Source organism: Lactuca sativa, chromosome 5 (genome assembly GCF_002870075.4).
Source record: "Lactuca sativa cultivar Salinas chromosome 5, Lsat_Salinas_v11, whole genome shotgun sequence".
NCBI classification, from domain to species: Eukaryota; Viridiplantae; Streptophyta; class Magnoliopsida; order Asterales; family Asteraceae; genus Lactuca; species Lactuca sativa.
Window position 1 is genome coordinate 322,042,234 of NC_056627.2, and position 10,613 is coordinate 322,052,846.

Consider the following 10,613-nt stretch of genomic DNA (forward strand, 5'->3'; position numbering starts at 1 on the left):
CCTTTTAGCTTTTAAAAAAACATGAATAAGTTTTATATTTTTACTATATCCATTTATATGATAATAATTTTATCTATCATGTAGATTTTGATCAATTTATATGATAATAATCTATCAATATGATAAAGCTGTTACCAGTGAAAATATACACAAATTAATGAAATTTTAGTTACACCTAAACCTTATCTATCATTTAAAAAACTGTTTTTTTTATATATATAAAAAAGAACATATTTATTATTTAGACAAATATACATTGAAGCTTATTTAAAATAATAATAATAATAATTAATTAATAAACAACCCCACTCAATCACTCATTCTTACTCTCTCTCTTGTCCTCTCTGTCAGTTTAACTGCAAAGGGCCCTACGTTACTTTCGTTTCCACTATAAAATGCAATCAATTCTCTCTCTGTCCTCTAAATTCTACTCAATCTTTACTTCAATTTTCAATGGCTACTGTTCAAGTAAGCAACGGCGCAATTTCCGATTCTTCTCCGTTAAGGAAGTCGCCGTCGTTCCGGTACGCTCGGAAGAAGTCCATATCACGAACAGCCACGGAGATTGACGATATCATTAATCACTTACATGGCTCCGATCCTGTTCGTTTTGAGCTCAACCGCCTCGAAAACCAATTACGAGGTAATTCGTTCAATTCCATCATATTTCATCAATTTCTCTTCGGTTTCGTTGAGTGTTAGTCTCAAATCCACAATTTTCACGTTTAAAGTGGATTTCGTTACAATTTCAAGTTTCAGAAGATATGGCTTTCTTTTTTGTACAAAGTTAACGCGTAACTTGTTCTGTGTTTGTGTGCGTGTGAGTGAGCGAGTTTTCATACACATCAATTTAAATTATGATACCGTGTGAAATTTGAAGTAAAATGCTCAAAAAACATACAATTCAATTTCACATCCGATAAATAAAAGGTCTGAGTTTCCGTAATCAAGAGTGATTCTAGTATTGAGGGAGTTTGGTTGATCTCAAATGAAAATTTCTACTTTTAGCAAGTGTAGCAAGAATATGTGTAGAGATTTTTTGGGTTTTCTAATCTAATCAACCATTTAAGCACATTTCTTGGGTATTATTTACGCCAGAACTGAAATCTTATACGGATTGTGAGTTATCTATCCTAAACAACTGATAAAATTGTCCGAAGTTCCTCAAATTTCCTTGATATTACATCTACTTTCTACACTTTCAGATAAAGATAGGGAATTGGGAGATGCATATACAGAAATCAAGGCATTGAAGTACCAAGAGCATCTTAAAGAGAAGGCAGTGGAAGAGGTGCTGCTGTTCTTCCCATTTTTCATCTCATTTCTACCATTGAGTTTTATGTGTTATAGATGATTCTTCAATGCCTTTTGGCTCACAGTCTGTTATTTTTATCCTGTTGCAGCTAAATGATGAGCTAAACAAAGTTGATGAAAAGCTTAAGAAAACTGAATCCCTTTTGGAAAGCAAGGTACCACAATGCCTCGTTCTTACTTCTATGAACTTTACTTTTCTTTATATAATCTTTTATAACATGAGTTGATCAAGTTATTATGCGTGATTACAGAATTTAGAGATTAAGAAGATAAACGATGAGAAAAAGCAAGCTTTAGCTGCACAATTTGCTGCAGAAGCCACCCTTCGAAGAGTTCATGCAGCCCAAAAAGATGATGAGATACCTCCTATCGAAGCCATTATCGCTCCATTGGAGGCAGAACTCAAGTTGGTTAGGATGGAGGTAATGACACTAAACTACATCCATGATATTAAAATTTTAACATGGTGATGACAGAGTTTTCTGATTTTGATTTGACATGTTGGATGCTTCCTGTATCAGGTATCAAAGTTGCAGGATGACAACAGAGCACTTGATCGCCTCTGTAAATCTAAAGAAGCTGCTCTTTTGGAGGCAGAAAGAACTGTTGAAATAGCCATGGCAAAAGCATCCATGGTTGATGATCTTCAGAACAAAAACCAGGAACTCATGAAACAGATTGAGATATGTCAGGTTAGCTTATAGACTAGTTAAACAAAACAAATGAATATATGTTTAATCTATATATTGTTATGAACATGTGAGTTGTGATGCATCATGCATGCAGGAGGAAAACAGGATCTTGGATAAAATGAACAGACAGAAAGTTTCAGAGGTTGAAAGGCTAACTCAAACTGTCGGTGAGCTTGAGGAAGCTGTTTTGGCTGGTGGAGCTGCTGCCAATGCTGTTCGTGATTATCAACGCAGGATGCAAGAGATAAATGTATACTACTAGTATTTAATTTTTGCAACATGGAAATAAATTATTATTATTTTTTAATTTTTTTTTTTCCCAAAAACTTGTGTAGGAAGAGAAGAGAGTCTTGGACCGTGAACTTGCACGTGCTAGAATTTCAGCAAATCGAGTAGCTGTCGTTGTGGCAAATGACTGGAAAGATGCAGACAACAAAGTAATGCCTGTTAAGCAATGGCTCGAAGAACGAAGAGTTTTCCAGGTATACACTTTAATACACAGTACACAGTATACAGTACACACAGTTCGTTTATTTATGTTGAGGATAGCATTATCGTAAAAATCCGATATTTTTAGGGAGAAATGCAGCATCTAAAGGAGAAGCTAACAATTGCCGAACGCACAGCAAAGGCAGAAGCACAGTTAAAAGTAAGTTATTTGTTATTATTATTTTGAAATTTGATTGGAAACTTAAGTTTGGTGTTTGTTATAAATGTATAGGAAAAATATCTTTTGCGTTTCAAAGTGTTGGAGGAAAGATTTAAATCATTGTCATCTCCTCGTAAGACTGGGCTACCAGAAAGACCTGTGAGCAATGGACGCCAGTCTCTAGGAGGACTTGAAAAGATATCAAGATCATCATCAAGTAGATTTTCATCAAGAAATTTACCCAAAAATGGGAGCATGATGAGTACCTCGTCAAAAATACATGATTGTAGCAAATTAGTAGATGATCATGATGATCATGATGATGATGGATTTGAAGAGAATGGGAAAGATAAGTCGAATCACAAACATAAAGATTTTGTTTCCGGAATGTTGTATGATATGTTACAAAAGGAGGTTTTGAACTTGAACAAAGCTTGTCATCTAAAAGATCAAAACCTTAAAGACAAAGACAACACAATTGAGGTTTGCATTTCATTATTTATTCATCATTTTAATTATCTACTTTAAATTTTTGAAAATTTACAGATATTGGCAAGGAATGTTGAGACACTAAATAGGGCAATGGAGGTCGAGGGTAAAAGAACAAGGAGAGAAATAGCTGCCATGGAAAAGGAGCTTGCTGCATTGCGTCTTGGTGTTGGTAAAGGGCGGGAAAGTCAAATCGCACGTCGAACTAGTGCTCCTAGGTTAATCTTTTCTATTATTATTATTTTTTTTATATGCATATAAAATGAAAATGATTTTTGGAAAATCGGAAAATGAAAGTAACTAATTTGCATTATTATTTGTTTGTTTGTGCAATGAACAGGAGTCGAGTGATGAGTTGAGCTATAAGAAGAGTACATGAGGTAGATAGATTATTAGATTGATTCATTATTTTGTAAAACAAGTAATCGTTTGTGACTCATATTGTATGCTTTATATATATATGGAGTAATATTATTTACCATGTGCAATAAATATTTGTTACGTAACCTTTGTATATACAAATACCTTTAAGACACAACTAAGCATTAGGTTTGTGAGATAGATATTTGTTGTGAAAACGAGCGTAAACAATGTGGGTTTTTTTGGTAGTGGGGACGACATGAGGAAATGCATTGCTTTTGCACATGTTGGTTCAACTGTCGTCTTTAAGGCATAAGAGAATTGAGAATTTAATTATGTAGATGTTTAATTAATTGATAAGAATATTCATCCCCACAGTTTGGTCCCTAAAGATGCCATATCGACGCAAGTTGAGAACTTTCAAGACCTAGGATTTCTTAGGATATGGTCCGTTCTTTAAAAGGCTTTGGATCCTTAGCTTAAAATTAGTCATGAACCATGGGTATATACTTACAAATATGCATATTTGTGCAAAATAATACACATACAAATAAACAAATAAATATGCACACGTACATGTTTTCAAAATAATTAAGGAATAGTAAGTTGGCTATTTTTCTTGATCCTATATGCTGGAAGAAAGAACTTTTAAGGGTGTTTATAAGATTTTTTTTTTGCCCCAAGCCTTCAAATGTATTAGTGGAGTTGAAGGATGTGCCAAGCCCCACATGAGCACATATGGGCCCATGAATTAAATAAGACCAAGAGATCGAAAAGAGTAGGTTGGTGTTATTTTGGATTATAAATGATAAATGATGCAACATTATAACCATTATAATTTGGATAATAACCATATTGTTCACTTATTTTCTCCTTTTGTGTATCCTAAATATGATCAGTAGAAAAGTTGGCACTGCAGTGAGTATGTTATGATCATGTACATATATGGACAATTTAAAAAAAATAGAGGCCTAAAAATCGTATGTTGATGTTCGAGGATAACAACAACATCATGGATTTGGATATATATATATATATATATATATATATATATATATATATATATATATATATATATATATATATATATATATATATATATATATATATATATATATATATATATATATATATATATATATATATATATATATATATATATATATATATAGAGGGGAGAGTTCAATTGAGAAAAAAAAAAAGGTTGAGAATGGGGGAATCATTCTCAGTCACTCATTTATTTTTGCCGCAAAAGCCTCCGTCGTACCAGCGGAAATGGGAAAAAAGAATAGACATGTGTTTTCTAACAAAACATGTTTCCTTAAACTATGTTAAACATTACCTTAATATATACAAAAACATAGTGTTTTTCGTTTTTTTATTTTTAAGAAACTATTTTTATCGAAAAATTATTTTAAATATACCAAAATTCATGATTTTTTATTCTCTACAAATAGACATCCATATTGATATAGTTTTAAAATAAAATAATTTTTTTTTTATATTTTCAGCTATCGTTATTCATAAGTAAATAAAAATGAATCAAGTTTTTTCTACAGTACATTCGTTATTCACTTATGAATAAAAACTATGATTAATTTTTTTTACATTTTAAATATCATTCATATATGAATATAGCATATACTAAACATAGTATATTCATATTTAAATATTTGACGATTCATTCACTTGTAAATATTACATAGTATATTCACTTGTGAATATTAGATGATATATTCACTTATGAATATGAGATAATATTTTCATATATGAATATTACATAGTATTACATGGTATATCATATGTGAATATTACATAGTATATTCACTTGTGAATATTAGATTATATATTCACTTATGAATATTACACAGTATATTCACATATGAATATTACAATGTGTTTTCACAAATATATAGAATTTTTATATGTTATTCACATATGAATAACATACAGACTTGCATATTCGTTTTTTTGTTTTAATAATCATATACAAATTCAAGTGAGAAAACATATTCATATATGAATATAACGTGGTAATTTAGTTTATGCATTTCATCGAACAGTTGGAGTGCATACAAGTTAACTATTTTAAAAATGTTAAAAACATTAAGTTATCAATTCCAAATCATCATATACTTCCGATTTCGACTTCAGATGCGACACCTATGTCTGATCGATTTCTCATTTTGATTTTGATTTCCAAAAATCCGATTGGTAACCTGTGAGTACCGATTCTGAAGCCTTCAATGTCGATCGTGACTGCGAGTCTAGAACTTCGATTCCAATTTCATGAACAGCGAAGAAATTCTGATTCCAACTGATTTCGTTTGCGAATCTGGGAAATTCCAATTCCAAACTTTAACAAATCGATTAAATTGATGAATTTGGGTTGTGAATTTGTCTTGAACGACGAACCTCCCAGCTACGAATATTGATGATTGATTAATCTTGGATGACATTGATGATGGTTTAGTTGAAGAAATTTGGATGATTGTTGAAGGTTGGAGGAGAAATTTGAGGATAAACGAACTGTTATCGAATTCTCTATAGTTACGTATTTGACATTGAAGGTTATTAACATATTTACAAGTTTGTCACCGTGTCTTTTTATGCTTAGATAAATGAGTGGCTGAGAATGATTCCCCCATTCTCAACCTTTTTTATTTTCTCAATTGAACCCACCTCTCTCTCTCTCTCTCTATATATATATATATATATATATATATATATATATATATATACACACATTGTGAAAGTTTCCAAACCACTCAAGTCTTATTATCCATAAGTATATATGGATAGATGCACACGATCACATCTTATGTCTTTTGAAAACATGGTACTGTTTAAAAGATACACCTTTTAGAAACATTGTAAATACATAGAGTGATACATAAAATAAATGTATTACATAGTACAAGTATAACAAAAGCACACAAAAAAGTGTAAGATGTCATATGATGACATGTACTCAATATATTATGTGTTTATATTTTCACTTGCATGTTGTTACCTCAAATTTCTCATGTAAACACACAAAAATACGCAATTAAATATGATATCATCACCAACTCATCTCAAGTTACTAAATAAAGTAACCTACAACCTAACTAGTACAAAAAATACTATTAATCACTCTTATATATATGTTTTGGGGACCATTTGGTAGCATCAAAACCACCACCAAATCAGTTTTAAAAATGTATGAGGAAAATGTTGAAAATATATCTACTATCACAACATGTTAATGACAACATTCATGATTTTGATGTGAATGTGTAACATCCGGGATTAATAAGGTATTAATTATATTATTATTATATTAATGAATGAAATTGGTTTGGGCTTGGATCATTGGATCCTTATGATTGGGTTGAGAAGTGTCGTACGCGGGGCGTACTATGCCAAGTACGCTCAGCATACTCATGAGATGAAGACATGCATGTCATGCACGTACGCCCAACGTACCAAAGGGTACGTGCAATGTACGCATGCAAATTCTAAAACCCTAAATTTTGGGTTTGATCCCTATATAAAGGACCTTATACCTTTGGTCCAGCCTCCCTCTCACCCTTAGACAGCCACCACGAAAACCCTAACCTATATTTGTGTGTTATTGTGATTTGGTAGCCACTTGAGAGAATTTTAGTGTTGTTTTGATGTTTTGGAAGAGAAAGAAGTTTGAAGAAGGAGCAAGGATTCAAAGGGTGCTTGTAGATCCAGGAGATTAGCACCATTTCCGACTCATTTGAGGTATCAAGCTTCAAACTTGATCATTGCATCCTTAGATTTGATTTTAGGGTGTTTTATGTCACTTTTGGACTCCATTGTTGAGGATTCTTGTACCTTCATAGTTTCAGACCATAAGAGTTGTCCTTTTGAGCTCTTAGAAGCACTTAGAGTCATAAAAATTGGACCTTGATGGTTAAGCCACAACCATGCAACTGTTTGATGGTCACAAAGTTTGTTTAAGGACCAAAATCATGTTTTGATCCCTAACCATGCATGCAAGCACATAAAGTTTGTGACTTTATGGATTAGGATGTCGTAAAGGACCTGGATCTACATTCTGGACGTGATGACTTAATGGATTAAGTCACAAATGAAGCCCCAAGGAAGCTAACCGGTACTGTCACACCCCAAAACCGGAACGGCGGAAACGTTTTGGGGTGGATGACGTCATGTCAAGTATCACAACACATGCATTATAGTAATCAAAGTACAACAACCATTGCATTAATAGTAATAGTTTTACATGGTTTACATTACAATACATCAAAGTAATACAAGTAATAATATAGGTGCAGCTTGGTACTAAACTGTCTTCGTCAGAAGCTCCGAGGATGTACCTGTCTAATGCTGACCTGAGAATACAAGTTATTTGAAAAGCGAGTATCAGCATTTTTACAAATGCTAGTGAGTTCATAAGTATTTAGTGTCATTTATTCAAATAACTTTAATAAAAGTGGTAGTTTTTAGAGTATCCAATAAATTAGAGTCCTTTCCAGAAAATCCTATATTTTCTTTAATAAAAGCAGTCTTCTACCAAGACTGGACGGAGTTATGTGGTAAAAAGTAGTTTTCCCTTAATCGCTATCATTATCAAAATATAGAATTTGACTATTAAAGAAAGCAAGAGAAATCAGGGAAAATAACATATGCCTCAGCAGTGAAGACTGTTGACTAAGGCAAAAGGAATCATACTCTCCAGGAGAGAGTATCGAACGAACGACACGCCTGGCTCAGTCTAACAAAGTGAGACATAGACCCCAGACGGTACCAAATGAAAGGTACAGCTGGCAAGGTCTAAACAAAGGATACAGACCCCAGACAGTATCAAATGAAAGATACAGCTAGTAAGGCCTAAAACAAAGAATACAACCCCCAGACAGTATCAAATGAAAGATACAGCTAGCAAGGTCTTAAAATAGAGAATACAGACCCCAGACAGTATCAAATGAAAGATACAGCTAGCAAGGTCTAAAAACAGTATGACTCTGAGAGTAGGTTTCCAGCATACAGTGTGAAATACCGTTACCTTAAGGCCATGAATTATAAGGTAACCTGGGATACTCGTAACCATACTAACCGACACTAGAGATCCTGACGCCCTACAAGCGTCAATATAAAATATGACATCTGTCACCCCTTGGCTTGGTAGGCCGTGGACTGTAGCTAGCAGTCAGGGTGTGGGGGTGTCAATCCCGTATAGATCTATAGACACAATGCCCGCTCTCCTTACAGGAGACTCTGGTTACCAACTAGGCGACGGAGAAGGCCGTGTCCCGAAGATGCATCCCAAATAGTGGGTAGTGGGTTTCCAATATAAGTGTTGAACTAGTGGTAGAGACTCATAATTGAACTGACTAATGTAAACCTATATGTCTATGCTCGTATACATAATATATAACTAATGAATCAAACGACCTTCGGACGGCCATCCGATCCTACCAAACCACATCTCAACGAAGAAAAGGAAATAGGGCGGACAAGCCTTCCTAATTCCTTCAATCGTTATTTATATGCATCTATACAAGCATAGGCATACATCCAACTACGTTTGAGTGTGTAACAAGTGGAAATGTATCGTGAAGTATAACCAAATCGTGATGTATAACTGAATCGTGATGTATAACCGAATCGTGTGGAATAACCAAATCATGAAGTGTAAACGAACAGTGTGGAATAACCGACTCGTGATGTATAAGCAAATCGTGAAGCAAAAGTGTCATCAAGTATAAGTGTACCCCGAAGTGGAGTCGTTAATAGGTATAAGTGAAACGGATCCGTAATCAAGTATAAGTGAAGAAGAAGCACATCACTAGATAAAAGCGTATTAATTAGGAGTTTAAACTAAGTAGAAGTGAAGCAGCGGTATCAAACATGTGAGGGTATATAACATGAAAGAAAACCTTGATGAAAAACCTGGGAAAAACCTTTATACTTAAGAAAATCGTAGCTTAGTATTCTTTGGTAAAATAAGTTTGAAAACCTTTAGAAATCCTTTGGGAACCTTTATAAACAAGTTTTAATGAAACTTTGATAAAACAATATAAGTAAGAGATTTGAACATGTGAAAACATTTTAGAAAACCATTTATAGTATCCTACTCGATAAAACAGTTTACAGTGTGGTAAATCCTTGTGCATGCGGGTTATCAATCACATGTGATTGATATGATAACTGGCATGTTTAACTTGTATTCCTCCCCTATAAAACATGTAAAAACATTTAAAAGTTTCATTCAGGGGTATGAACTCACCTGGTGTAAGTGGATCTGACGAAGGTGCCGGTTGGGTGCTCGATGTCAAGTAAAGACTCGAACACACTTAGTGACCTATTCAACATATGATAACATATGTTCACATACAATTAGTACATTTAATACTAATTAAACAAGTATACGCTTCCTAAGTGCGAAAACACTTTTAATTAAGCGTTTGGGGTGTCCCGGGTAACATTTAAGGGTGTGAATGGCTTAGGAATGGAGTTTACTCTCCAAGAGTAAACTCTATACATAGTTTTTACGGCCCTGGGACAACTCCCCATGAGTTTACGACCATAAACTCATGGTGGGGGTGTTCTAGGATGTTTAAAGGCCTTATATCGATCGTGGAATTTTGCTAGGTCCAAATCTAAAAGGTATGAATGGGTTTAAGGCATTTAAAGGGACCAAATGGGAGTTTACGGCCCATGAAACACCTCTATGGGAGGTCACGGCCGTGAACTCCTACCCCTTTGATTTTATTGAAGTTTTAGCCCTTGTTTCAATCCTAGTGATTTATAATGAAGGTATAAGGCCATTTGGGGGATTAAAACTACCATTTGGCATGGTTTGGGGGTGTTTACGGCCTAGGCATGTGCTTGGGCCGTAAACTCCTTTTTACCCCTCATTTCTTAGTGTTTAATTGCTCCAAATCCGAAATAACAAGTCCCTAATTTATGTCTTAAGCCTAAGGGTGGTTTGGGAGTGTTTTAGACTTGATTTAACAAGTTTAGAGGGTGTTTACGGCCTAAGCATGTGCTTGGGCCGTAAACCCTCTTTTAAGTCCCATAAATTGTTGTTTAATGTTTCAAACACTCCTAGGCTAAATCCCCAATTGGTTTCT

General features: G+C 34.0%; 1 protein-coding gene across 1 annotated transcript; it reads left to right on the plus strand.

Moving 5' to 3' along the window:
* The first annotated feature begins 410 nt into the window (after positions 1-410).
* LOC111889393 (microtubule-associated protein 70-2) lies at positions 411-3,636 on the plus strand. The gene is made up of 11 exons (XM_023885540.3): positions 411-643; positions 1,206-1,291; positions 1,404-1,469; positions 1,566-1,736; positions 1,836-2,006; positions 2,101-2,256; positions 2,342-2,488; positions 2,584-2,655; positions 2,728-3,138; positions 3,202-3,362; positions 3,485-3,636. Exons 1-11 carry the CDS (start codon positions 454-456, stop codon positions 3,501-3,503), a joined length of 1,650 nt encoding a protein of 549 aa, XP_023741308.1. The 5' UTR covers positions 411-453; the 3' UTR covers positions 3,504-3,636.
* Positions 3,637-10,613: the final 6,977 nt, after the last annotated feature.

Excerpts from the sequence above, each read along its gene's own strand:
- LOC111889393 (XM_023885540.3), top strand. The coding sequence starts at position 454 with ATGGCTACTGTTCAAGTAAGCAACGGCGCAATTTCCGATTCTTCTCCG. Across the intron at positions 1,737-1,835 it reads TCAAGTTGGTTAGGATGGAG|GTATCAAAGTTGCAGGATGA; the intron begins GTAATGACACTA and ends TTCCTGTATCAG. Across the intron at positions 2,007-2,100 it reads AACAGATTGAGATATGTCAG|GAGGAAAACAGGATCTTGGA; the intron begins GTTAGCTTATAG and ends TCATGCATGCAG.